This window comes from Desmodus rotundus, chromosome 10, assembly GCF_022682495.2.
Source record: "Desmodus rotundus isolate HL8 chromosome 10, HLdesRot8A.1, whole genome shotgun sequence".
Lineage (NCBI taxonomy): Eukaryota > Metazoa > Chordata > Mammalia > Chiroptera > Phyllostomidae > Desmodus > Desmodus rotundus.
Genome location: NC_071396.1, coordinates 8,981,565 through 9,009,356, shown reverse-complemented (window position 1 = coordinate 9,009,356; position 27,792 = coordinate 8,981,565). Strand labels below are relative to the sequence as shown.

Below are 27,792 nucleotides of genomic sequence, written 5' to 3'. Positions count from 1 at the left end.
GGACTGTAATAAATATTTGCTCAGTGAAGGGATGCAAAATACACAGCAGAGTCGGGGGTGCTTTGTAAACAGTCAATACATGTCAGGTAATCAATCCAGGGAAATATCAAGCTTTTGTGTTACCCCTTCAAATACTTTTCCTCATTGTCTCTGCAGTTTTTACTTAAGTCAAGCAATTTACTCTTGGAAAGGACCTTTCCCTCCCCCTGGGAGGGGCTGCCATTGGCATGGACTGCATTGCATTTGAGTTCCTCTCACACATTTACAGAGCACCTCGCCATGAACCACTCTCTGCAGACCGGCGATGAAAACCAGTCCCACTGAGTCAAGGGATTTGTGCCTCTGCTTGGTGCTGCCTCTGGACGAGTCACCTGTGTAACCTGGAGAGCCACTCGGGGTCCAACCTGCACCAGGGAACACACACAAAATGGCACTGGATCGGGGAGGTGGGGGTTGGGAAAGGGCCCCGACCATTTATCAGGGGTCCTCACGTGGTTCTGTGTGGACTTCCAAATTCCTTAACTCATCGAGGTGAATGTTCTACCTTGGCTACTGTTTTTGTTGAAAAGTGTATCACCAACAGGCAAGCTTCGTTACTGCCCAGCTTCTCAAATAAGCCAAGTTCGATGTTTCTGAAATAATCCCAAAGAAATGGATGTTTACACAGGTCCCCGGGAGACTAAGGAAAATACATCTGGGTACGTGTGTAGACGTATATACAAATGTTAGGATAACATTGCCCAATGTTCTCTCTTAGAAGGCCCCTCCTTATTTGGAGGCCACGCCCCACTCGTGTGGGGCTAAGCTGCCCTCTCTGGTCTGCGGTCATGTTGAAGTCTGTTCCCCACTTCGTTGACAAAAAGTTGGCACTCTCATCCCCTTTTCAAAAGGTTTTTAATCTTATTTGTTTCTTTCTTTTACAAATTTTATCAGTGAAATTCTGAAATCCAGAACATCGAGAAGTGAACAGAATACAATTAACAGCTGCCTGGCCAGACTCCAAACGTGGGATACTCGGTCTCTCATTCATCCGCACGCTGCCTCTCCATTCACCAAGCCCGATTTTCATTAGCCGTTGTCTATTTTATTGCAGCAAATCTCAATGACAACTGAGACGACACTAACAACACTTTCCTGACCATGGGTATAAATAACCTATGATCGAACTGTGCTCTTGACTTTGTTCTCTGTGACTTTTTTACCACGCATTTTCCCTACGTAAGTTTTGTCCTACAGTAGCTGAGAGCATACAGGGACGTCCAACCTTTTGGCGTCTCTGGGCCACACTGGAAGAAGAAGAGTTATCTTGGGCCACACATTAAATACACAGCGACATGTAATCACAAAAAAAAATCCCATAGTGTTTCAAGTAATTTATGATGTTGTGTTGGGTCGCACTCACAGCCATCCTGGGCTGCAGGCGGCCCGTGGGCTGCACACCCCTGGAGCGTTGATTTCGTGCAGTTAGCGCTCGTCCCCAGTATCTGGCAGGGGAAGAGTGACTGCTTCCTGCCACCTCACAACCTCTCACCACCGACCCTTCCCCTGTTCTCACTGCCATTCAGTCCTGTCGTGTCCTCACTCACCTCCTGACCCAGGTGTCATGTCACCTGACCCAGGTGACGCGTCTTGATCCTGCACTATAGCCACCCCCTTGCAAACACCCTCACCTACTCTTTCCCATTTTTTGGCAACCCCCCATTGTGACCCTTGACCACAGTCTTCCTCCTCCTCGCCTGCCCCTGACCAGTTCCAAATCCTGAGGGACTCATCATAGCCAGGCCACTTGATTTCACTTACTTTTTGGCCACAGAACCCAGTGAGGACTGGACCCCACACGACAATCCTCTGTCCTCTGAGTATTTCCATGTCATACTTTCTTCTCCCTCCTCCGGGAGCCAACTGTAGATCATCAATAACACAGCAATAATTGGAAGGTCGCTCCATGTTCAACCCACATCAAAGCGACAGCCTATCCACAACCTTCATGAAATGGCCCTGCTGTTACCAAAAGCCACCACCCCTCCCACACTGTGGATGCCACTCGATCTCACCTTCCCAAGGGCTTTGCTCCTGGGCTGACTGACTCCCCCGAATGAGCAATTTCTTCCTCTCAAATGGCTCCTCCAACTGCGCACGACACACCCTTGTATCTCCTCCGGAAAGGGGAAATTCTCCCATGACCACGTGTCCCCTTCCGACAACAGGTCAATTTTTCTGCTTCTTTATACACACACTTCATAAAAGCTCATGTCGTTGTTTGTGAGCTGCTGTTTGCTGTCACCTGTCAATTTTTGCCTCGACCCACTCCAGCAAGACTCATCTCCACCACCCCATGGGGACTAGCCTTGTCAGAGTCAGCAGTTACCTCTACGTGGAAAAATCCAACAGTTGTGCCCGGCACAGCTAACCTCTCTTCATCCTCTTGGCTTCTGCAAAACACCATTCTCCAGCCTGTCCTCCTGACCTACTGGCAGCTACTCAGTGCCCTTTGGCCCTCTGCTCTGGGGCCAAATGTCGGCGCGCACCAGGGCCCTGCCCTGGGCACCCCTTTCTGTTTTATTCTCCTTTTCAAAGAGCCAGCTTTGCGGGCTGCTGATTTCTCTTGTGTTCCCTTGTTTTTCTGCTTCATTCATATCTCCTCTGAACTTCCTTATTCCCCTCCTCTACTTTCCCTACCTTCAACCTGTTCTTTAAATTACAAAGCCGACCTGAACCTATTTAGTTTTAATTAATTCTTAGCCTTTTATTTTCCAATGCGGGCATTCAATTTTCATCTTAATTGTACTGCAGCGGAAATACTTTATATATGTCCAAAGAGTATATTCTGGTTTGAGTATAGATTTCTATACATGTCCATTGAATAAAACCTCTTTCGCTTGTTTAAATTTTATTTACTCTTACTAATTGTATTTCTGGTTTTTTCATCATTAAAAATGTTTTTAACCATTATTAATTTCTGTAATATATCAAAATTTTTGTTCAATATTTGGGGGTGATGTTGTTACATACTTACAGATTCAGGAATACAGCTCCTTGTGAATAATATTTTTTACTATTTGGGGTAATGATCTTCTTTACCTCTAACAATGCCCTTTATCTATTGGCCTGCTAGTGACCTGCCAGGTTTTGATTTTTTATCACCATTTTCCTACTTTTCATTATCATTATTCACCTTTTCATTATCATTAAGCTTTAGTCCGCTTTTCAATAAGCGGAGTCAGGTTTTATCAGTTTTGATACAAGCTGAGAAACCTTCTCTTTTAAAGGAGAGTTTAATCCTCTTATATTTATTTCATGATTATTTTACCTAAGTCTTTTTCCTTTTCTTCCCCCCCGTAGATTTGGTTCACTTTAATTTTCCTCCCCACTCCAACTGATATACATTTTGTTGCTTTTGGTTAAATTTAAATGGCATCCTATGCCTTAAATTTAAAAATAATCCATTTTCCACCTCCCTCCCCCATAACCCAAGACCTCAGAAGTTTTGGCTCCAATGTTTCTCCTGCCATTTTCCATGTTATTTTTAACTGGCATTTGTCTTTCCTTTCCCCCCAGCATCCTAAAAATAAGCGATTGCTCGTTTCTCGTTACTCTAATAGTCAGTGTTTACTCTATCAACCTGAAATTTCTTCATCACAATTCCTTGCATCCAAATACTTTCTTCTAGATTCTATTTCTTCCTTCATCAACTATATTATTTGGTAGTTCAAGATGTGAGAAACGTAGGCAGGAAAAGCTCGATCTTTATTGCTCTGGAAATACCTTTATTTTGTCCTTTCCTCTTAAAGGATCGCTTAATGAAGAAGAGAATTTAAAGTTGACAGTTATATTCTCTCACATTGTGTACAGATCCTCCCATTGTTCCATGCATTTATTATTGCTGATGAGAACCTTACTTACTGTTCATCGAACTGTTGTTACCTTGGAAATCATGTTTCTCTTTGACTGCTATGCAGATTTTCTTTCTGCCTGAGTTTGCAGTTCTACTAGGTATGGATTTGGTTTTTAATTTATTCTGCTAGGTGCCTGGCGTGCATCAATCTGAAGGCATGTATCTCTTCAACTCTAGGCAATTCTCAGCCGTCATGTTTTCAAGTATTGCCTCACAAAGATTTCCTTTGTTGTTTTTTTTCTGCAAATGCCTGTTTAATGTATGTTATGCTTTTTCATTCTACGCTCCGTATTTCCTAATTGCCCTTTAATGTCCTCAATGTCTCTTTCTCTGTGGTTCATTCTCAGTCATTTCCTCGGATGAATATCCCAGTCCAGCCAGTCTGTCCTTGGCTCGGAATAATCTGCTGACCATTCTATTGAGTTTTCGACTTCAAGGACTACGTATTTCTAGAATTTCCATTTAGTTCTCTTTCTAGTCAGCTTATTCCTTTCACTCACTTCATTATGGCTTTTATTCCTGCCTTAACAAATTATTTTTTAAAAATTTTATATTCTCATTAATTTCAGATTGTTCCATTATTTCTTGGAGCTGATGTCTGTTTTCTTTTTGTTTGTTTGCTTTTGCTCTTATTAACACGACTGAACGACGGCTAGTTTCCTCATGTAATCCATAAAAAATGACTTTTTGATGACAGCCTAATGAGCTCCAGATCTGACAGTCATTCTACTAAGCTCTGTCATTTGTTTCGACCAGAGTCTACCACAGTCCTGAAACTACCTTTACGTCAATTTCTCGGTTTGGGGTTTCTACCCCACACCCAGCAGCAGAGCTGGAGTCCTATTTCTCTCTAGTAACCTTTCCCGCTCGAACTTAAGGCATTGGGTAGATGGCATACTTCCCTGTCAACGACTCCCCCAGCTAAGAAGCAGAGCGTTGCTTAGGTTTCTTTGCACGGCGATGCGCCTCTGGAGGCTCTGAGCTTAGTACAGGAGGCTCGTTTCCAGTCCCTGCAGCACAGGTGGCGTTGACGCCACACCTCCTGTCCCGGGAGGGTGTGGAACCGCAGTGCACATGCTCACGCTGGCCCCCCAATAAGCCCTGAGGACGGCCACGCTGCTGCCTTGTGCTCACCACTCTGGCTTTGATTTCTTTTCGCTTCTGCTTCCTTTATATCTCACTTATGCCGTTAATGAACGTCTTGAAATTATGTTTAAGCCTGTCCATGTGTTTGCAGCAAGAAGGGAGGAAACGTGTCCACTCAGAGCACTATGGTATTGGCGCTCCCCTCTTTTTTCTAGCGACACATTTTCCCTCGGCGAATTCCCTCACTCATGTGACTGCCGAACCTTTACCTCCAACTGTGACCCTTCCTTGAATTTTAGACAAAGTTTCTGATAAAGAACTTATACCCAGAATCGATTTTTAAGAAAAGTCTTACAAATCAAGAACCAAAAAGAGCCAACCCAATTTTAAAATGGGTAAAAGACTTATACACACACATCACAAAAGAAAACACACCGATGGCCAACAAGCACACTAACAAATGCACACCGTCATTGTCAGTAACAGGTACAAGGCTGTCGTCACACCCTGCAGTCACTGCGACCGGGAGGCTCCCTCACTGGAGCTGAAAGCACCCGTGGCAGACAGAAACCAGTACTGGGCCCTTGGCAGGTCTGTCTGTGTGAATCACAGGGAAGACTTTCAAGATTTGGGAGCAAAGCTGGGCTGTCTCTGTAGATAACTATTCTCGTTTGGGGAAACACCATCCGGCTTGCTATGGGGGCCCCAGGAGAGACTGAGGAGTTGACCACAGGCCACCCAGTTACCATTCCACACGAGTTTCCCGTCGTGACTGGGTGTCGTCTGCCTCTCCTGGCCAGAAAGTCACACAGCAACACTCAGCCGTCAAATGGCAGCAGGACATACGAGAGAAGGCAAGTCCTGGAGGCACAAGTTCCACGTTGTGCCCGAGATGCCCCTGACCACGTTCCCACTACGCGGCCTGGTCTGTCTGAGTCCACAGCTCTGCGCTCCTGGGGAGTGAGTTCCCTGCGACCCGCTGACACAGGGATAGAAAACTTCGAGTCTAGTACACAGTTGGCCCTGCACAATGCGCTGGTCCCACCCCAAAGAGGATGGCTGTGGCAGCACGGCCCCACTCTGGGGTGGCCCTGAAGAAGGAGTGACGGAGAGAAAACTCCTCAGTGGGTGGGACTTCCAGCAGTGCACCTGGGTGTTTATTTTGCCTAGAAAGAGAAAGAGGGATCTGCAGAGATTCGCAGACTGGTGCTGGGGACTTGGCTGCGTGATCAAGAACTCGGAACGAGATCTGAAAATCCATGCCCAGGAGGACAGAGGTGACAGGATCTCCCTGAGGGAGCACAGCACACGGAGACAGGCGTGTCCCGTGTGAATGCTCGCCACAGAGGGCTGGCGCTGCAGATGCCGGTCAGCCTCCTCCAGCCTCCCATCTCCGCAGCCACAAGGGCCAAGGCTCAGTGGCCAAATGCAGGGAACACTCCTGAGCTCCCCAAATGACGCCACAGTTCCGGGAGGCGGGCGTGATCTTCGTCAGTTACCTGGTGGCAGGTCGATCCTATTGGACTGCTTTCGTCATGGGAGGGGCAGGGTTCTGATCTCTGAAATAAACACCGGCTGCTAATGTGGATTTGCCCTCCCTATCCACAATGCTTATGCCCAACTCCCGGGGTAGACTTACAGAACACATTTTTCACCCTCGTGAATTCCGCGCAGCACTGCTTTGAAGAAAGGGTTTGATTTCATGGCCAATGAAGCCTGGTGATGGGCTAGTGCTTGAAGAATTCTCCGGCCTTCTTTCACATTCCCCAGCCCCCAGAAGCTGCTGGCATGACCAGTGGAATGGCTTTTTAAAGATTCTGTCGTGACACCAGCTGCATGACAGCACCTTGCAGAGCTGGGGTCACACCCTCTAGGACGTGGCGTGTCCTCTGCATCCAGGACTAATCTATGGCACTATTTCTCCCACAGCCCGGATGCACAGGTCCAGGAATCAAGAGAGAGAAACGGCGGTGGCTCCTCTCACCATTTTTCCCCGGTGACCCACCCGTGACTGTGTTCTTTCTGGTCTCTGCAACTTCGGGTTCTGCCAGCACAGAAGTCTCAGTGCCGCAGGGAGCTACGCTTCCACCAGGGGCCATAGCAGTGTCCCATGAAATGGCACAGTGCCACCGCTTCATGGCAGTGAATCGCTAGGCAAAGAAGGGGGTCATCTCGCTGGCTGATCCCGACCACCCAGGGGAAACCGGTTGCTATGACACCTAATAACTTCCAGCTGATGACCTCACCCACCAGATGTGTATTATGCTCGTTTTGCAGTAAGGAAAGATGCCAAAGCCATACACACTTTATAAATGACGAAAGCTGGGAATAAACTAACTCAGCACTACAGATGGGTATGTCCATTCCCACTGACGACACGCATGTCACCGAACAACTATGGTCCTCGGCACACGGCTCATTCCTTGCTCACCAAGTCACCTGCCCGTAACTCAGCTTCCTGCTGGGCTCCCTTACACTTAATGCAGCAAACCAGAAAGTACACTTCACAGTGTGAATTCAGTATGATTTCTGTATGAAAATTTAATATAATTTTACGATTAGATTTGGTATAAAAAGGAATATAATCTTATGACTTAAAGTACAGAAGTTTTTAAAAATTAAAATTATGTTATAGTCCAGTGACCCTGGGGTAAGCACTTAAAACTGTGGCATATTTACTTCCTTTAGCCCAATATAGTAATAATAACAACAACAACCACAGCGGCAGCTAATACTGCCAGAATGCCTGCGTGCACCTGCCAGGCACTGTCCCAAGGGCATCCTCACTGTGTTCAAGCATTTAAACCTTGCGGCAACCCCGGAAGGTGGGCACGACTGTTACTCCTCTTTCCGGATAAAGAACATGAGGCACAAAAAAATTCCTTGGCTTTCCAATGTCACAGAACTAATACACAGCAGAGCTGGGATCTGAACCCACAGTCTCACTTCCAAGCATGGGGCTTAACCCAGAAGTTATGCTGACTCCGCATCTGAGTCGGGCTGTACAAAGGACACGTCTCTTCGGGAGGTAGACAGAGGGCGGCTGAGCCTGCATTTTATTGTTAGAGGCACTCCTCCCTAAGATACCCTCCTTTGCACCCCCAAAGTCCTCGGGGAGATCATTCACTCCTGCTCACCAGAAGCCAGCCACCGAGTCCCCAGGGGATTAAAGAAAATATTTGCTTAAATTGTATCTAAAAATAATAATGGTATTAAATTCTTTGAGAAACGTCCTAGTTCTTTCACTCCCACAAGTACAAAAACCTTGCAGCCAACTCATGCCAAAAATTACAATGTATGTTTGTTCTTAAATCATTAGATGTGATTTAATTTAACACTCCTGTAGGCAAAGCTCTATTCTAAGACCTTCAGTTCAGATACAGTGAGTAAATCTAATGCAATCCAGTAATTATGCCCTAATATAAGCTAATAATCATGTCAACTTAAAGGTCTATACACCTGCTGAGTAAACTTTTTGAAGTACAGTGAAATTTTCACTGATGGCTTTAACTTGTGAACACGAATACAGGGGTTTGGCGGGAGGTGGTAATCTGTCTCCAAAACACCTCAGAAGTTCATTTGTTAAAAAAATGACCGGAATTTTAAAAAGCATACATTGTATCTATATACCACCACCCCAGATTCTTAAAGTACCTCAAACTTTTCCAGCGAATGAGTGAATCTTTAGTAACTGTATACAGTTACTAAACATCCCTCAAGTAGCTACTATGTGCACAGCACTGTGCTAAAGTACTTTAGAGGGTGGATGCCTTTTACCGACATATTCTTGCTCTTTTTAATACAAAATACAGCAGGCAATTAGGAAAGCTTCTGAGAGCCAGGCATGCCAGGCACCCTTACTTAACAAACAGTAACCGGTTCTCGGTCTCAAGGAGGGGCAGCATTATATGGGGGCCGGTTTAAGAAAACTACATACAGTCCAGCTTGAAAGCGCTGCCACGAAGTGCACACGAGGTAGAATCAGCAGCGGGATAAATATTCAATTCCGGCAGAGCAGAGATGGGAGGAGACTCCCGTTGGTTTTGCCCTCTCCTGGAGAGGAAGGTAAAAGAGAAAAGCAGAAGTAATCCACCAAGCTGCTGCCAACCTTCTCTAGTCCAGGCTTTCTTCCTCGGCATGTTCTTTGGACACTCGTAGTTAAGAATTTACTAGTGAGTCAATCCCTCAGGTTCAAACAAGTGGCCACTGGTATATAACTCATTTCTCTCTGGTTTTTGGTATTTCAACATTAAACAGAAAGAATCTAGAGTGGCCCGAAAGATCAATGGCATGAGTTAGTGATGCTATTCAGTCGATACATAATTTCTATGGAGACAAGTACGCCAGACAGTTTATAGGAGAGTACCAAAATGAGATGCACGGTAAGTGGCCAAAGGAAGAAGGGTCAAATGACGTGCCCAAGATAAATTAGCTAGTGACTCAGCAGCTAAACAATCCCCCCCCTTGGGTCAACTGTGTTGACCGCTGATTAAAATCACAAAGACAGGATGCCATAAAAGGGTAATGAATGACCAGTCCTAGCATGTGCTGAATCCTTACAACAAACCCTTCACACCACCCTGTTCTTCTGCCCGAAGTCTGGAGAGGCTCTCATTTCTGGTCTACTAATAACTGTATGGTTACTATGGGCTTCTCTAAATTCTCTCCCAATACAGGCCCCCCTCGTGACCTGTGTTGGGAACTTCATTACGAAAAGCAAATCTTAACTGGTGTTAAAGAAACAGTTATTCTCTGACACTTGTTAAAATGGTCAGGAAGACTGCACCCAAGATCACTGCAATAAGATGCTACGATAGGGGAGAGAGATCAGTCCTGAATTGCGCAGGGAAAGCTGGGGATTTACAGCCAAGGTGCAGAGTGAGGGGGGGGGGGGCTGGAAAACTACTAGGAGGAGACATCAAGGGTACAGGGGATTCTTGCTAAACCAGCCTAACAGGATTCTTGCTGAAGGCAGGTCAAGAACTAAGACATCAAAGGTAGGGGCTGAAGAACTTGATCAGCTATCCAGGGTGGTCAGATATGAAGGGTGGGTGATTCTCACTAAAGGGACTTCACAGAATTCCTTGCTTAGATTGGTGTGCAGGCCCTGCAGGGACAGGGCAGACAGACGAGAAGGCCAAGGTCAAAGCCTGGTTAAGAAGACTCAGAGGAGCCAACCTGAGGTTTGGTCAAGGACAGAGTCTTCCTCACTAGCACCGACATCTCCCTTTTACCTAACCCTTCCCCCAATACGCCAAGTACAGTTTTCATAAATACTATCTTAAAAGCTTTTTCATGGGTCATGAGAAAGCAGTCGCTAATTTCAAAAACTGGAGTTTCTCTAAAAACACAGGCATCCCCAGAATACAAATCTAATCACACTGACCCTCTGTGTATACCGAGTCCCACGGTGGCCGGCCTCTGCAGGACCAGTTCTTGCTCAGGCGTGCAGGGCTCTGCCGATTCTCCCGCCTGGTCCTCTAGCTAATAACTGCTCCCACCCTCAACGGGCTATTGTTCCCTTCCTCCCAACTGTGTGCTCAGGGCCTGTGTCCCTCTCGCTCCTTCAGCCCAATATTCTTTTTCTTCTTCCCACCAACTCCGTTTTCTGAGACACTTGGCAGCGGAGGGCTGATCTCTGAAACCTAGTTCAAAGGCGGTGAACCTTTCCTGAGCACCCGCCCCCTGCCCCCCCACCGCCTCGTATTCTGTGTTCTGATCGCTCAGATGACAAGGAACTGTGACTTTCTGCTGCGCTTGTTTGTCTCCACGTCTGTCTCCTCTTCGGGCTCTGAGTGGCTCCCGCGCAGGGGACGGGTTTCATTTGCCTGGGTATCTCTATCGTCTCCAACTGAGATGAAACAAAGGGGAAAGGAAACAAAAGCGAACCCTCTTTGGAAACAGTGAAAGCAGCACTGTTGATCCCCAAAGAAAGGTGCTCCCGCTTGAAAGAAAGGTTTAGAACCAACCTGTTACTATATCCTTTGCAGGGAGTCCCGTGAAAACTTGGGACTGTTTCTGAGCTTCTGATTTGTTTACAGCTGGAATGACACGGATTACACCCAGTAATCTAAACAATATTAAATAATATTTTCTTAGGAAAAAAAAACACTCGGCCTGTAACCAGAAGCACGGACGGTGAATTCCTGCATCGTCACCCACAGCCTCCAGTATGGTTAAGCCCATAAAGCTGGGAGAAGGAAGGTAAGAACGCGACACTCCCTACCATCCCCTTCTGCTACCAGGCAAACACCTCACACATGCGCCTTATTCTCTCCCGGCCAGACAACTAACTCCCTGTTATTTTCTACTACGCTTTTCACCTACTAACAGGATTGATTCTTCATTTTCCCACCCCACCTTCTTCGCTAAACATCGACCACCATTCATTTTCATCAAGAGATGAGATTCAGTACAATGTAATCATCATTACATAACTCAGTGTTTTTCAAGGCCTAGCCAGTGGGCATCCCCATCAGAATTGTCCAGGGGTTTGAGAACAGAGACTCCCTCACCCTAAAGAAACTGAGTGAGGACACAGAGTGGGAGGGAGCAGGGTAGGGGAATGTGAATTTGAAGTGATTACTCAGCTGCTTCATAAATGCACTGTATTTGAGAATACATGACCTTGACTTACTACATTGTTGAGTGCCCCCCAAAATATAGGATGTTCAGAGGTAACACTGGAAGTAATGCCTGATCTCAAGTACTTTCAACAGTGTTAGGAAGATCAAGTTCACACGCATTGGCATTGTAGACCAACGCTAAACTCTGTGGTGTGGAATGGTCTTCAAAATTTAGATCAAGTACCCCTACCTTTAAATTTTTTAAGTATGGACAACTTTAGAAATGCTGACAGATTATGGACATTAAAAAACGGTACAAAAAAGATGAAAGTTTATGGAAACATTACATTTTCATGATACCAACTTTTTGGTGATTAGTCAAACATTACTAATTATGCAATATAAGTATTTTTTTTTGATGTTTTCAGTCATGGCTTTAAATTCTGGGGTACAGAGGTGTCCGCCGGGCTGACGGTAAATTCAGTTTACTCTGGTACCTGATCTCAATGGCCATCGTGGCTAAAGGGGGCGCCTCGCACAAACACGCGTTTGCATTGCTGGGCGCACGTATTTAATCACAATGCTCATATTTTACTCTCTCCGCCAATTACGTGGACATTTTTAATAAAAATGTCAGTAAACACTGTCCCTGATGACAATGAACTGTTCTTGAAAATGAATCCTTTTAATAATTACAACAAATGGCTTCCAAAATGCACTCAGATTTTTTGGTCTGGAAGATTTATAAATTGGTTAGGAAATTGCCCACGTGTGTAAGTGTACAGGCATGACAATTTCAGAAGGAAGTATGGAAATTCCTGAACACCATTTTCGAAAAGCGTATTCCAGCCTTTCTGTAGCAGGCAAAAAATACTGTGAGGTGTACTCTGAGGTAAAACATGCTTTGTAAAAATGCGTTGCTGAGCCTGAAAAAAAAAATCCCAGGAAAAACCAAAAACATATGAGTGAACACATAAGCACACACACACACAAAACAAACTCCCACAGGAAGCTGCCACAAACAATGGCAGACGCATTGCCCTGGGCGTACACACTCGGCCTTGGTTGCGCTAGGAAGGGGGAGAGCTGAACCTAAAACTCACTGAGCCAGGACCCCTAGAGAAGACTGGAGTGTACCGACCGGGTCAGTGGGGACTCCGGGGAGGGGCAAACACCAACCTTCTCGAGAAGAAGTCATTTTCAATTTAGACTCCCGAATTTCACGGGGAGAAAAACCGGACAAGGGGGAGTTCATCAGCAAAACCCAGCAAAATTCAAAAAGAAACAAGCCCCAGTAAATGAGAATCCGTGGACACAAACGATACAGCTCAACCTCCAGGAATTTCAGATAATAAAATGTCCAGACACAGCCTGTCAATAACTATACATTAAGTGTTTAAGAAAATGAAGATGAAATTGCAAAAATAAGTGAAAAACAAAAAAAAAACTATTAAAAAGGCCAGACTGATTTGAGAAGAAAACCTTAGAACTTTTAAAAAGACAGAATTAATAAAATTAAAAGCTCAACAGACGGGTAAAGAGAAGAGGAGCATTTTCACCCAACACTCTGGCTTTGCAGGGACCTGCCCAAGGACTGCTGTCTGCCCAGCTATGCTCATGGGAATCAGCAAATGCAACGTGCCTGCTGAGAACAAAAACAGCTGCTCGCTGCATGGCCTGCATAGATGCTTCAGAGGAGCCATGGTCCAGCAGCAGACACCAGAGGGAGCTATGGGGTATGGGCAGCCAGGAAAATGAATCCTCAAGTCCCACTAACAAGAGTCTGCACTCACAAGTTGAGAAGACACATCTAACAGAAAAGTCTTGAGAGCCCTGAGCATCTCCAGCTGCATTGAATGGAGAAGTCCTTTCCATGTATCAAGCCGAGGTAGAAAGTGTTGTAGAGGTAGCCAATTTTTACAGTGTGTGGATACCAACACAAAGTTATAGGGCAAAATGGCACAATCAAGAAATTAAATCTCCACAAACCAACCCTAAACAAAGAATTTCAAAATAACTGACATAAAGATGCTCCATAAGCTCATGAAAATAATGCATGAACGAAACGGGAATTTCATCAAAGAGACAGAAAATTTGAAAAAGGATCAAACAGAATTTGGGGAGCTGAAGAATGCAAAACTGAAAACTTCGTTGGAGGGGTTCAACCACAGACCTGACTAAGTAGGACAAAAAGTCAGCCAACTTGAAGACAGGTTGTTGAAATTATCTATAGTCAGAGAAGCAAAAAGAAAAAAATAATAAAAAAGAGTGAAGAAAGCCTAAGGGGTATCAATAAATGGACCAATATACCCATTATGGGAGTCCCAATGGAGAAGAGAGAAAGGACAAAAAACTAATTTAAAAAATGAAATGGCTGAAAGTTATCAAATATGGGGAAGGAAACGGACAACCAGATTTAAGAAATCCAAAAGAACTTAAATAGGAGGGGCTCAAAGATGTCCACTTGTCAAAAGTCGAAGATAAAATTTTGAAAGCAACAAGAAAGAAGCAACTTGTCACACACAAAGGAAACCCCATAAGCCCATCAGCAGATTTCTCAGCAGAAAACTTAGATACCAGGAAAGAATTCGAACATATACTCAAGCTGCTGAAAGGAAAAAAACCCTGCCAGTCAAGATGCTACTTACATTCACCATAGTACCTTTTAAAAGTCCTAGTTGGAGCAGTTTGGCAAGAAAAAGAAACAAAAGAAATCCAAATGGAAAAGGAAGAAATAAAAGGAACTCTCTTCACAAAAGACCATGATCTCATATGTAGAATATCATACAGATTCCACACACTCACACACACACACACACGCATACACGTTAAAACTATAGACAAATTCAGTTAAGTTGCAGGATACAAAATCAACAAACAAAAATAACCTGTATTTCCACAGCATCAGAAACATGATACAAAAAGGAAATTTAAAAAACAATACCATTTACAGCAGCATCAAAAACAACAAAATGCTTAGGAATAAACTCTAACCAAGGGGGAAAAAGACCTGTACACTGAAAACTACAAACTGTGGCCTGAAGAAATTAAAGAGGATACGAATACATGGGAAGACACCCCGTGCGCATAGACTGGAAGTTTTAATGTTGGTAAAATGTCCACACTACCTGAAGAAATCTATCTACACTTTCAATCCAATCCTTGTCAAAACCCCAACAGCACTTTTTACAGAAACAGAAACAATTCGCCTGGAGCCACAAGGACCCTCAGTAGTTAAAACAATCTTGAGAAAGAACCAAAAAGCTGTAGGCCTCACAATTTACGGTTTCAAAACATACTGCAAAGCAATGAAAACGGTATGGTACTGACATAAAGGCAGACACACAGACCAACGAAACAGAACCAAGAGCCCAGAAGTTCACCTACGTATGTATAGTCAAATGACCATTGACAAAAGTGCCAAGTATACACCAGGGGGTAAGGACAGTCTTTTCAACAAATGGTGCTGGGAAAACTGGATATCCAGAAAGGGACCTTTCACGTATACACCTAAATCAATTCAAAATGGATTAGAGCCTTCAATATAACACCTGAAACTATGAGGCTCCTAGAAGAAAACAGAGGGAAAAGCTTTAGTATGTTGTTCTTAGAGATGATTTCACGGATATGATACCAAAGCGTGGCAACCAAAGCAAAAACAGACAGGTGGCCCTACATTAAACTAAAAGCTTCCGCACAGCGAGGTAAATAATCAATAGAGTGAAAAGGCAATCGGTACAATGGAAGAAAATATTTGCAAACCATTTATCTGAACAGGGGTTAACGTCAAAAAATGTATAAGGAACTCCTACCATTCGATTAAAAAAAAAAACCCCTGATTTAAAAAAAATGGATGAAGGACTTGAATAGATGTTTCTCCAAAGAAAATGTAAAAACGGCCTACACATATATGAAAAGAGGCTCGACATCACTACCAGGCAAATGCAAAGTCAAAACCACAATGAGATACCACCTCACACCTGTCAGGATGGCCATCATTCAAAACCAAAATAAAACAAAACGGACAGTAACCAATGTTGGTGAGGATGCGGAGAAATTGGAACCAATGATGCAGCCACTATGGAAAACAGCATGGAGTTCCTCAAAAAATTAAAAGTAGATCCAGCAATCCCCCTGCTAGGCATTTATTGAAAAGCAAGCAAGCAGGATCTGGAAGAGAGATCTGCACTCCTGTGTGCACTGTGGCATCATTCATAACGGTCAAGATGTGAAAACAGCCCAAATGTCCATCAGCAAATTTGTGGGTAAAGGAAATGTGTCATATACATTCAATGGAATGCTTTTCCACCATAAAGAGGAAGGAAGTTCCATTATACACATGGATATATTTTGAGGACATTATGCTAAGTAAAATTAGCCAGCCATAGAATGATTAATACTGCACGATTCCTCTTAAATGACGTATCGATAGCCACCAACCTAACTGAAGCAGAAAGTAGAACTGTGGTCCCAGGGGCCGGGGAGAGAGGAAAACGGGGGTTGTTCAGTGGGTATAGCATTTCAGGCACGCAAGATGAAGAGGGTTACGCACAACGTATAGTTGGCAATTCTCTACTGTGCGCTCAGAAATGTGTTACAAAGGGAGCTCTCCTGTTACCTGTTTTTAACCACACTAAACAACAAGTCCAACAGAGGGGTTAACAGTGATTTAAATACCGCCAACGAGACTCAGCTAACTGACACATATTACACACAGTAACCATACTGTAGATTTTTCTATAAATTGTAGCTGAGACACCATAACACAGGGGAAGAAGCGGATGAGAGTTTAAGACATATGTGGGATAGAATAAAAACTTTTAGCATCTCTAATCAGACCACCGGAAACACTAGGGAGAACAGAGGGATAAGGCAACAGTCAAAGAGAGAATGGCGGCTGCATTTCTAAAATTAATGACAGATATAAACCCACAGAGTCCAGATCTAAACAAATCACACAGATTGTAGCACAGAGAGGCAATGAACTACTGGGCAAAGTGAATGACAAGTTAAGGCACACGGAGAGTTAAGGTCTGACATAATCCAATCAGAATCCCGAAGCCAGCCACTGGTATGTTTCGATGACAAATGAAAACATTCAAAGGGGAACGTCATAGCACTGATCTCTTACGTATTACTCCTGGTCCCCATCCTGGCCACTGGCAGGCGCAGAATTAAGGAGGCAAAGTGAATGCACAACACGGTCCTGGGCAGACCAAGGGAAGTGGTCATTAGCAGTGATTCCCAGTGACACGCTACTGACGGCCACCTTCGTCAGAGCCGCCACTCGTTACGGCCGTCACAGTGAAGTTCAGATCTACGGAAAGAATCGCCATCCAGAGCGGTGCTGTTAAAAGTTTCAGAGTAACTTTAACCCAAGTCCACTTGCAAACATCCCTGAAAGGAGTCAAATCAATTTTCTTCACATGGATCAAAATTTCACACAGAAAGCTTAGGGTGGACATTTTGTATCCATAAAAATTATTACCAATCAAAGTTTTTCCAAACAATGACAAGAAATTTTAAAATGCTTCATTTAAAAGTGCCCAAGAGTAATGGTAATATATTATCTATACCCATGCTGGAACTATGCAAGTCATCTAACAGGAGAAAAAAAATATTTCAAATACCCATTTTTTATCTGGATTGATTCTTTATAACCTACATTCAAGCCCATTTTGCATAACTTAATTGTATGATCTGTGACAAGTCCTTTCTACTTCACTGTGAAGTAGTTACTCCATCCCAGTGAGTGACTGGCTACGTGTCGTATTCAGCCACCTGAGGCCTGTTAACAATGCAGGCACAAATCCTTCCTTTAAGAAAACGCTTCTGAAAAAGTACACACCAAATGTTTCCAAAGAAACCACTTCCTGATCACTCTACTGTAGACAGCAGTAGCAGAGAGAAGCTCCGTGCCATGACATTCCTCTTTTGAATTTTGAAGTTCAGCCTCAGTATATATCAGTGACATGAGGAAGGGTACATATTACACACACCCAAGGACACAAAAATCCAAATACGTTCGTGTATGAATAAACAAATTTTTATGTAAATCGCAAATGATTTCAATAAAATGCCAAGATGTTTTTTTAAATGACCATATTTGCTTATTTTCATTTCTAGCAGTAATGAAGTGTTTTCAGCTACGACCTTAATATTCCCAAAGACTGAGAAGTCTTTCACTATCACACGAATGTAAATCTCCACAACTAGTTTTTAAAAAAGATGTCCCTTTACCTGGCAACACTACAGACAAGTGTATACTCTTCTGATTGCCACACTGGCCTTCATCTATTAGCTACCAGGCAGGTTTGTTACTGTACTTCATTGATGAGAGATAAATTACGAAAGGATAATGACGTTTACTACCAACCAGAGGAGAGAGGGACCCCGATTGGTGATTTAAATAACCATCGCTATGGTCCCTGTGATAAACACCTACGGCACTTACACACCCGCTTAGCCCTATTCACTCAGGGTTTGCTACTGCACGCTTTTTGGGGTTATATTTACCTCCTGTGTAGGCTTCTTGAGGGGACGGGCCTTGTCATAAATACCACTATTATTGCCCTTCAGCTGAAAACCAAAGTTGAGTGTATACTTACTGATAAATTAGCAGCTTTGATACAATACATACTTTCCATGGCAATTAGGAGGAAATCAGGATGTGAGTCAAATAGTTGCAGGTACAGTTATGTACATCACAATGACAACAAGGGACAGACCGTGAAAGTGACTTTGAATCAACACGTTCAGAAACAGCAAAGGAGTTGATACAGCGAAATCCTTTTTAAAGGCACAAGAAAACTTTCCACATGATTATTGCTTGGCGTAAAGATGCTTTCTTGGGTGTGTTACGAGTGATACTGCATTCATATTTCTATAATGCGATCTCGTGTCTGTATAAAGTGCCTTATTCACACAGCTATGGAAAGAGCTATACGTACTCTCCAGAATCCGAAAGAAAATTTAAAAAATGTGTTTTCTCCCCCCAACCTTCTTCAACCTCTCAGTCAAAATTATGTACCAACAGTCATGAGGCCAATTAAGTGATAATTTATGAGAGCAGCCGACTTCCACTCTCTTCACCATTTTTCATGCACCACACCAGAGAGGACAAAAGCATATTCTGACGCGTCCTCCCCGGTCTCCTAACAAAAGCCTGTTCCTAGAATCTCTTCTGCCTTCCTATAACCATGTCAAGTCTCTGCGGTCCCCTACGCCCCAAGGTCAAAGAGCACTCCCTGGAACACTTCAGAGGTGAGTCTGCATCTCCTCTGTCTCCTCTCTCTTGTCTAAGAACTTACTGCCCAAGCACCCACTTTATTTTAAAAACCCTATGAAGGCACAGGTACGCTGAGACCTGCTGAGTCCCCGAGTTAACTCCACAGCTAGGGAGATCTGGACAGCCCCTCAAACCGTGTTACCCTTCTAGCTCCCCCAAACAGGTCAGAAGATCAGCCCAGGCCCTATTTACAGGCCATGCGAGCTGTTCGGTGGTGGTTTTTAAAAACGTCTTTCCCACGAGAGAGCTCACACGTACACACACACACAACTGCACTTTTCAGAAATGCACACTGATCCCGTCCCTCTGGTCGCCCAGAGCGGGAGCGCCAGCGACACCAGCACCTGGAGGAAAACTCCCGAGGGCCAGGGGATCAAAGGCACAGAAAGCCCTACCTTCAAAGGGACGCGCCTAGTGACACGGGAAGGGGGAGGGAGACGTTTCAAGTGAAGCCTGCCCTGATTTATCACCGCCGACTTGAGGAAGAGGATGAAAAGCGCTTGGTTTCCTGTGGCTTTTCGGCATTTTGCTGTGACCCCAGGGCCAAAGCAGCTGTGTGTGAAATTCTTCCACTCGTCACTACCGAGGGGCACCGCGGCACCGCCACAAATTCCCGCGCACAGACGCACACCCCCGCCCGCACTACCCCTCTCGCCCCTCCGTCCCCGACCCCGGCGCGGACACAATGCCGCAAAAAGCAGAGTCACGGGGCGGCGCGGGGCGCGGGGGGAGCGGGGCGGGGGTGCCGGGGGTGCCAGAAATGCGAGGGTGGACGACAGAGTCGGCGGGCTGGTGGGTGACCTAGAGCCAGCCCTGGAGTGGGGATGCAGACACCCGGGGCGCAGGAGAGCCATCGGGATGCCCACTCTGCCTCGCCTGCCTCTCCGCCCTCCATCGCCCCATCCTCGCCGGCAGGACCACCTCCGGGCAGAGGGCTCCACTCGGCGACCCCCGGCCTCACGCCGCAGCCTGGGGTGCAGCCCGGCGCTGAGCAGTGGGGAGGGGCGGGCGGGCGGGCGCGCGGGGGGCGATCGGGGACCGCGGCGGCCCGGGCGGAGGGGGGCGCGGGGGGCGCGGGAGGGTCTGCTCGCGCCGCTGCGGGGGGCGGCCCCGGTTACTCACGTTCTCCGTGTCCCGCTCGTTCACCGTCGGCAATGGCGTCCGGGCCGACATTTTGTGCGGGCGGCGGGGTCGGGCCGGGGTCTCGCGGGCCGGGCTGGGGTGCGGGCTCCGGGGGCGCAGGCGCGGGCCGAGGCCGGGCGCAGCGCTCCCGCAGGCCGCGGGCGGTGCCACCAGCGGCCCCGGCGCGGAGAGGGGACGAGGCCGCGGAGGGCGGGGAGGGGGCTGCGGCCCGCGGCGGCGGCGCCGGGGACGCGGGCGGCGAGGAGGGAGGGCTCCGCGCGGGCGGGCCGGCGGCGCCGCGGGGTAGAGGCGCCGGGGCGGCGGCCGGGCCCCGCTAGGCTCCCGGGGCCATGGCTGAAGGTGAACTCGCGCCTCCGATCGCGGCCGGGCGAGCGCGGCTGGGGGCCTGGAGCCGCGGCCCTGACAGCGCCCCGCGCCCCGCCTGCGTGAGCGGCGCCCGCGGGCCGTGCCGCAGCCGCGCGCGGGGCCCCGTCCCGGCTGGGTCCGCGCTCACCGCCGCCGCGGAGCCGGGAGGAGCGGCGGGCGCTGAGCGCAGCGCCCAGAGGCACTTGGCGGCGGCCGGCGGGTGGGCGGGCGCCAGCCGCGGGGCCTCTCCATTCATTCCCTCATTAGGGATGCGGGGCGCCTCCTCCTCCCCTCCCGCGCTCGCTAGCGCGCCGGTCCCTGTTTATTTTAGTCCCGCGCCCCCCCCCCCCCCCCCCCCGCCGAGTACGGGCGTCTCAGCGCCTCGGGTGCCTTTTCTTTTTCTTCGTGTTTGGGTTTTGCCGGGTGGAGGTGGGACACTGGTCCCTTTTTTGTCGCTGGGGAAGATTTGGGTGCATCGGACCCCGGCTCCTGCACCGCCGACCTGCTACCTCGGGACTTCTCCCATCCTTAAACCCTCCTCCGCCCGCGTTGCCAAGCTTTCTCAACCCCTGCCCTCCCCGGAGTCCTCTCTCAGTCCCCTTCCGCAGGGAGCCGGTGATGCAGGGCCACCCCAGTACTTGGGCACAGGGCACAAAAGACCCTAGAGACGCCAGCAGGGGCACAGGCCAGGCAGCTCGCCCAGGTGGCCCGGACGGCGCGGCCTCCCTGGGAATGGGGGCCGTGGGAGAGGTCACCCGGTGCCCACCGCGGCACCCCCGGAGTAGGTGACAGCCGGGAGTCACAACGTCTACACGGGCTGATCGTCACTTCCTGGGACACAAGGAAGTGTCACTTAGGCGAGCTTGTGTAGGGCCAGAGGAGAGCAGCCTCTGATTTGGGCCCTGTCCTACCTTCTGGCGGCTTCCTCACCCTTCCACCCACCTGCCACTTGTGGCGTTCTGCTACGTCGCTGCGGAAGGGGCCCAGCAGCCCCTTCAGAACCAGTGCTGCTTCTGCTCCGATTTGAGAGCTTACAGTTTGCACACTCAGCCTCTAGGACGAAAGCATTTCTGTCATCTTGCCCCACCTTTCCGATACTTCTTTTTCACGTCCTTTCATGGATGGGCAGGCAGATAAAAGCAGTAGACAGAAGAGGACAGATTGAATTTATAAGCTTCCAATGCAAATCCCAAGATGGGCGATTCCGCCTCTCTCCTGAAGTTCACCCGTTTGAGGAAGCGAAGCCCTCCACCAGGCGGCTTCTATCCTGACTTATTAAAGGTGGTTTCTGAAACATTAACACTTGACCCTTACATCATGTTCCAAAAGACTCAAAAAACAGAAAATACAGAAATCCTCTAAGAAAAAAAAAATCTCACTCAGTATGTATTTCCAGAACACCACCTATGTATTTATTTCTTTCGCATTGTATCTTGTAAACATTTCCTAGTTTCACGAACCAATAAAATCACGAGATCCCTTCGGTGCTGAGCACTCCTCCTCAAACACAGTGCAGGCTTTGGAACCGCACGGCCGCAAACTGGATTGCGGTGTGCGTCTGGGAATGCCAGCTGTTGCAGCTCCTCTGCCGACATCCTGAGTCACCAAGGTGTGCAAGGTGAATGACACAAGGGGCTGCCAGGGCAGAGCTCGCACCTGTCCGGTGAACTGGAGCCACGGCAGCCCACAGGGGCTACTCACAGTGCCCCCAGCACCGTTGCCTGCTGCAGCGGCCCCAGAGCGCCGTGGGCTCCACTAGTGCCCGCCCCACCCTGGGAGTAAGCAGGAGTCGGTGCACGGGTGTTCATCCCCTTTGGAAAATAAGTCACTGCTTCAGCTGCTAGTTTGGATTTTGCTCTTCAGTGCCCACTGGCATATTATCTTACGTCCTTACCTTTGCGTTGAGTCCGGCAAGCAGAGTTACCTTTACAAAAGTCCACTCGGTTGACTTACTCAAGATCAGAGATGCACCAGCACAATGGCGTACAGAAGATAACTGTGACGTGTGGTATTGTTCACCTGGTATGTTTCGTTACACCTGTAAGATCTGATGGCTAATTAGAGACAGGGCTCCAAGGGAAGTCCAGGATCCGCGCACAGTGGCTTCCAAGACTTTAGGGTGTACAGTGAAAGTCAAGGGCAAATTCCTTACCTGTATGTGCTACATTGTGTTCACACAGTGAAACTTAACTGAAAACTACATAACAATAGTAAGGGATACTTATTTTTTAAATCAGCCCATTAAAAGTGTTTTATAACAGTGAAGCTACATTCAAAAAGAGTCTTTATCGGATCTACCTTTATTGGATGGGTAACTCAAATCCACGATTCTGGTTAGCAAATTAGACTAGAAACAACTTCATCCAAAAAAAAATGGCATTTAAATAATTTATGCCTGCCATTGGGGGCTTGTTATACAATGAAAATTCCCTCTGCCCAGGTTAGAGCAAGTCTTGTGTTTCTGAAAAGGCGTGTGTGCCCCTCGTGGAGCTTTCCTCCCCTGAAAATGGCAGGGGAGGCAGGATGGCCACGGAATCAGAACGGTGGGGCCACAGCCCTACTTCCCCATGAGAATGCGCACAAGCACGGTTTTCTTGTCACCATAGTTAGCTTCTTGTGCCTGTGACTATGAAGAAATGACAAAAGGAATATTTTAAGGCTTTGAGTAATTTTCTTTAGGATTATTAGCCAAGCATGGCATGTTTAATTTAGAGGTTTCTAACGGAAGATGCTGGGGAAATAAAGGTTTCAGGGGGAAAGTGAAATGTTGAGAAAACAGAAGAAAAACAAGAGCCTTGCCTGCCCGCAGCCCTCGAGGCAGAGCTCTCCAGAGCTGCACTGTCCCCTACAGGAGCCGCGAGCAGCCATTCGAAGGCTTGAGCACGTTCGACGTGCTCTTGATTTGTCACTAGTGCCAACCAAGGAACTGAATTTTTCCTTTGATTTCATTTTAAACAATATACCAGCTGATGTTTTTTATGCAGTTCTCGAAAAATCTTAAATTACGCTAGAAAAAACTTTGATCCATGACTCTACCTTCTCAACTACAAATATTCTGAACTCTCAATGTGGATCAAGTACTTCTGATGAAAATGTATCATCTGAATTGAGACACATGGCAAGTATAAAATGCACATGAGAATTTTAAAGACTTAGGAGGAAAAGAGTGCAAGATATCTCTTTAACATTTTATTGATTACATATTGAAACGCTAACATTTTGATATGTTGGGTTAAATGAAATATATTATTAAAATTAATTTCAACTGTTTCTTCTTACTGTTTCAAATGTGCAGACTGAAGGGTATAAACTTACATGTGACAAATCATATCTCTATTGGACCGCACTCCTCATAAGGTAATGATTGAGAATAAAGACGTTTAGTTGCTGAAGAATCAAAGGCCTTGATTAGAAGCTATTAATAAATCATTCTTGGACTCAGCATTTATTAAATACCCCTCTACCTCATGCCAAGCACTGTGCTGTTCAAAGAGAATATTCTTCACCTAATAGTTACCGGCAGTTAGCACTATAATATTCTTTTTACAAAACAAAAACCATGGTGCATTCATACAAATGAATGTTGACAGACTGCACTCATTTGTAAGCAAAGAATTTCTCAAATGTGACAGATTCGGCAGACTTCATAATAAACTCATAAAACGGTGCACTTCTTATATCCTGTTCTTTAAATGTATCAAATGCCCGACAGACTTGCCAGTCAGTAACTAGTTACTGAGGGCATACTTTGTTTCAGTAGGGCGCAAGGCTATCTACAATCTTTCATGTAACCCACACAAGAAAACTACAAGATGGACAATTCTGTAAGGTAACAAAGACTTGTCCCAGCTACAGAGAAACGTGGCTAATGTCCTTCAGGAAAAGAACAATCAGTTCTTTTCATAAAATAAATTGGGTCCTGATTACTTTCCTATCGTTAACAAGGTCCATTTTTTGCATGTCAACAGTCACCACTTAAAATGCGGAATCACTGAGATGGAAAGGAGCCCCAAGAGAAAAGATTTTTTTTACGTTAAAAACTGGGTAAGGCTGCTGCCTTTTACGGTGGAGATGTGGCTACAGAACTGGAAAGTCCTTGTGATTGTACCCCCTACACGTGTCTTCACAGCTGCCAGTGTCAGCCGAGGTCAGCTCACGGGGTTGTCCAGCTTGGGCTGCTGAGCACCTCACAACACAATCTCCGTCCGGGGGATGTTTAACCTCTCCCCTTCCACTCCCACCAGTGCCCTAGACTCCGCAGTGCTGCCCTGCTGGAATTCCCCACACACCATCCTGCTGCCTCCTGTGTGCCTTTGAGTCATCTCTTCTCTCTTCCTGGAATGTCCTCCCCTCTTTTCTGTCTGATGGCCTCAGAGTTGGTCTTCAAAAACCTTCTCTTGGAACGCTTCCCTGACTCCCCTGCTCCTGACACCCAAAGAGTTCATCAATCACTGTGCCGGCTCGACCTCTGCGCCCTGGACACACTGTGCGCCTGGCTGGTTGCCCGCCAGACTGGGCACTGGGACAGGGAGGGGAACGTCTTATTTAAGACCAAGCACAGTGCCTAGCAATTTGTAGCTACCCAGCTTCCTAAATGAGCATTATTGACTTGTTTCATGTGGTAAAACCTCCTGTGCCTCCATATTCTTTTGAATTTCTAAGCAGCATCACACAGGAATTGAAAATATAGGAGAATCATTAAAATTTGCAAGCAGGGACTATAGAAGCAGACACGACTTCACACGGTGTACAACTATTTTCCCAGTAAGTATTATTGATTGAGTGGCAATGTGACTCTTAGTAGCTTCACAGAGTGCTGCTAATTTTACTCCTGTGATTTTACCGTAATCATTCATTTTTACCCATACGGAGGAATTGCTCATCACGGATATTTCATAAAACAGTCTTTTAAGTGAGCCTCTCCACAGAACAGCGCATGCTAACAGCAAGTACTTCCCTGGTCGGGAGGAAGCTCTTCAAAGGCAGGATGAAAAATTAGGAGTGGAATGACGTGGTGAGGGAGCGCTGAGAGCGCCCGGGCAGGCAGGTCCACCCACGGAGGAGTCCTCAGGAACTGGGTGTCTCTTTCCCAGCAAGAGCCTCTCCGCACCCTTGGCAGTGCAGATCAGGACGGTGAAACAAAGGACGAGACACGTGGTGTGGCCACGGTGGTGAGTTACACACTGCTTTTTGGCAACATGGAAAAACGCAGAGGAAAATGAGCATTAATAGCATCATCTTCCAGTAAAGACACTTCGGTTAAGGGCAGACTCGTGTAGGTGTGGCTGCACCCACATCGGTGTACCCTCCAAACTGTCGTTTTATAATGTTGCTTACGAAGCAAAACCACGTTTTGAAAGCCTTATGGTAGCCACCCCAAAGAAAGAGTGCAGTTACCTTTCGCTGAGCACTGACAAGTTAAACATAATGTAATTCAACACCCTTTTAAACAACTTAGTAATTTGATTACCTGATTTCGTGGACCACATTCTGGGTGAACTGTTCCCTCATGTTTTTATACTTATTTTGTTAGTATACAGTCATCACTTTTATAGTTTCTTTCCGTGCACTCAATTTATTTAATCCCTTCAAATTGTTTTTTTTCTACGTTAAGTGTTGTTACATTACTTACATTTTGATGAGTTTCTTCCTTCCTACATAAGTATTGATGCCATTTGTTACTTGGCTTTTCTTTCATTCATTCATTCATTCATTCATTCATTCATTTAAAAACACTGAGCCCTGCTAACGCCAGGCACTATTCACTATTCGAAGCTCTTCAGAAAGAGCAGTAGACAAAATAGACAAAAAAAAATCCCACCCACGCGAAGTTTACATTTTGATAGGCACTTTCGGTGACTACACAGTTCAAAACCACAGGCTCCTGTGATACAAATAACCTTTCGTGTTACTCATTGGTTATTTTTCTCTTTTAACAAACAGAAGCACCCAGGTTTAATGTTTTTTTTTTTTTAAGTAATGAATTGCAGTAGCTAGATTTTTTTCTCCAATCTAAAGGTAATTGCTTTCTCTCTTGATATTTTGGCTTTTCTCCAACAAGCTTTTGTCTAAACGGCTTCAACTGGTTCCACAAGTGGCTTGGGTGCTTTAAAAGCATAACAAAGACGCCTTCCTGACCAGGTGACTTGTATTTGATCTACGTGTTGTAATAGTACCTCAGCTTTATTGTACTGACACCAGGACACTTCTACATTTCATCATCATAAATTGCTTTATCTCCAATCACTGGTACTTGTCTTCCTGTTTCCACTGGCCCCAGATAAACTGTCAGTATTTTAGCAGTTCTGCAAGAATCATGGAATACACAAGAATCTATGTTTATAGCCAATTTAGAAATACTTTTTTTTTTCCAGATAAAGAAACAGTTTGGGCAGGTGCTTCCCTGTTTGCCCTATAAAACGGAAGCCCCCTATTTCTCACTCAGGTGGTGGAGTCCACTTTGCCTTCATCTCTCTCCCAGTAATGAGTAACGGGGAGACACCGTGAGCGGCCTTTCCAGGACCACATCTCTCACACCCACCACAGGGCCTAGAACGCGGCGTCACTCGGTCCACACTGCCTGCAGGAATGAATCACACACGCACCCAGTAGCTTCTCCGAGTTTCAGAACACATCTCCAGACCCCACGTTGCGTTCAGACGGCCTTGGTATGCTGTCCCTCCTCAGTGAAGGACCCAGTTTCAGTGTCCCTTCATTTTCCAGAGGCGCTCTCTTAAGTCACCCCCTGGGCACTTGCCAGCCATTTGCTAAATATCTAGTTGATGAGTCTTCAGTTTAACATTTTTTTTTACTACTTGCCTTATCTCCTTTCTCTAGTTCTAAAACAAGCATCCAAATTCCTCAAGTTATAAATGCTGCTTTTTAAAAGCATGAAAATCGTAGAATATGCATCTCAAAAGATCGCCATGGCCAGAATCCAGGTTTACTTACATGCAAAAAAATGTACTTCCTTTGTAATATTTTTAACCATTCTTTTGCTATCTACTTGTCTTGTATCAAACCTCAATTCCACCTTTACACTAAAGCCACAAATCAACTGCATACTACTGAGTGCCTACTATGTGCTTAGTGCTACTCTAAGACTAATTTTTACATAAATACAGCAAGGCTTATATCATAAAAGTAGAGCTGAACCTTCCCTCCAGAAAGGAACTCCTCTTCTGTGTTTGCTTCTGGAGCCTTGTGGCTGCTGCCTTTGAGTATTGCCTATGGTGGTAAGCCGTAGTCTTTTGAGGGTTTACTTTTTAATGCTGAGTCATTCAGAATCAACTTGGCTGAGTTAGCATGGATGATTAAATTAGACAATCTCACACTTGATTAAATGTTAGAAGTGTGATAGTTTCAACAATATTTTCTCGTATTCATCAAGTTGGATCATGCTTTAAGGAAGCATTTAAAACACTGAACGATGAAGCCCTTTCAAAATAAGCATAAAACCTTGAAAACTA

General features: G+C 46.0%; 1 protein-coding gene across 5 annotated transcripts in view; it reads right to left on the bottom strand.

Annotated features, from left to right (window-relative positions):
* The window catches only part of MARK1 (microtubule affinity regulating kinase 1), a 70,857-nt gene extending 50,258 nt beyond the window's left edge, over nucleotides 1–20,599 (bottom strand). Inside the window, exon 1 of one of the 5 annotated variants that reach the window (XM_053912301.2) lies at nucleotides 19,958–20,599. In XM_053912301.2, the coding sequence (XP_053768276.1) occupies nucleotides 19,958–20,008 (51 nt within the window). In that variant the 5' untranslated portion in view covers nucleotides 20,009–20,599. The remainder of the gene's footprint in view (nucleotides 1–19,957) is intronic. The other 4 variants (XM_053912300.2, XM_053912299.2, XM_053912296.2 and 1 more) reach the window with 4 other exon arrangements.
* Between the last annotated feature and the right edge of the window lie 7,193 nt (nucleotides 20,600–27,792).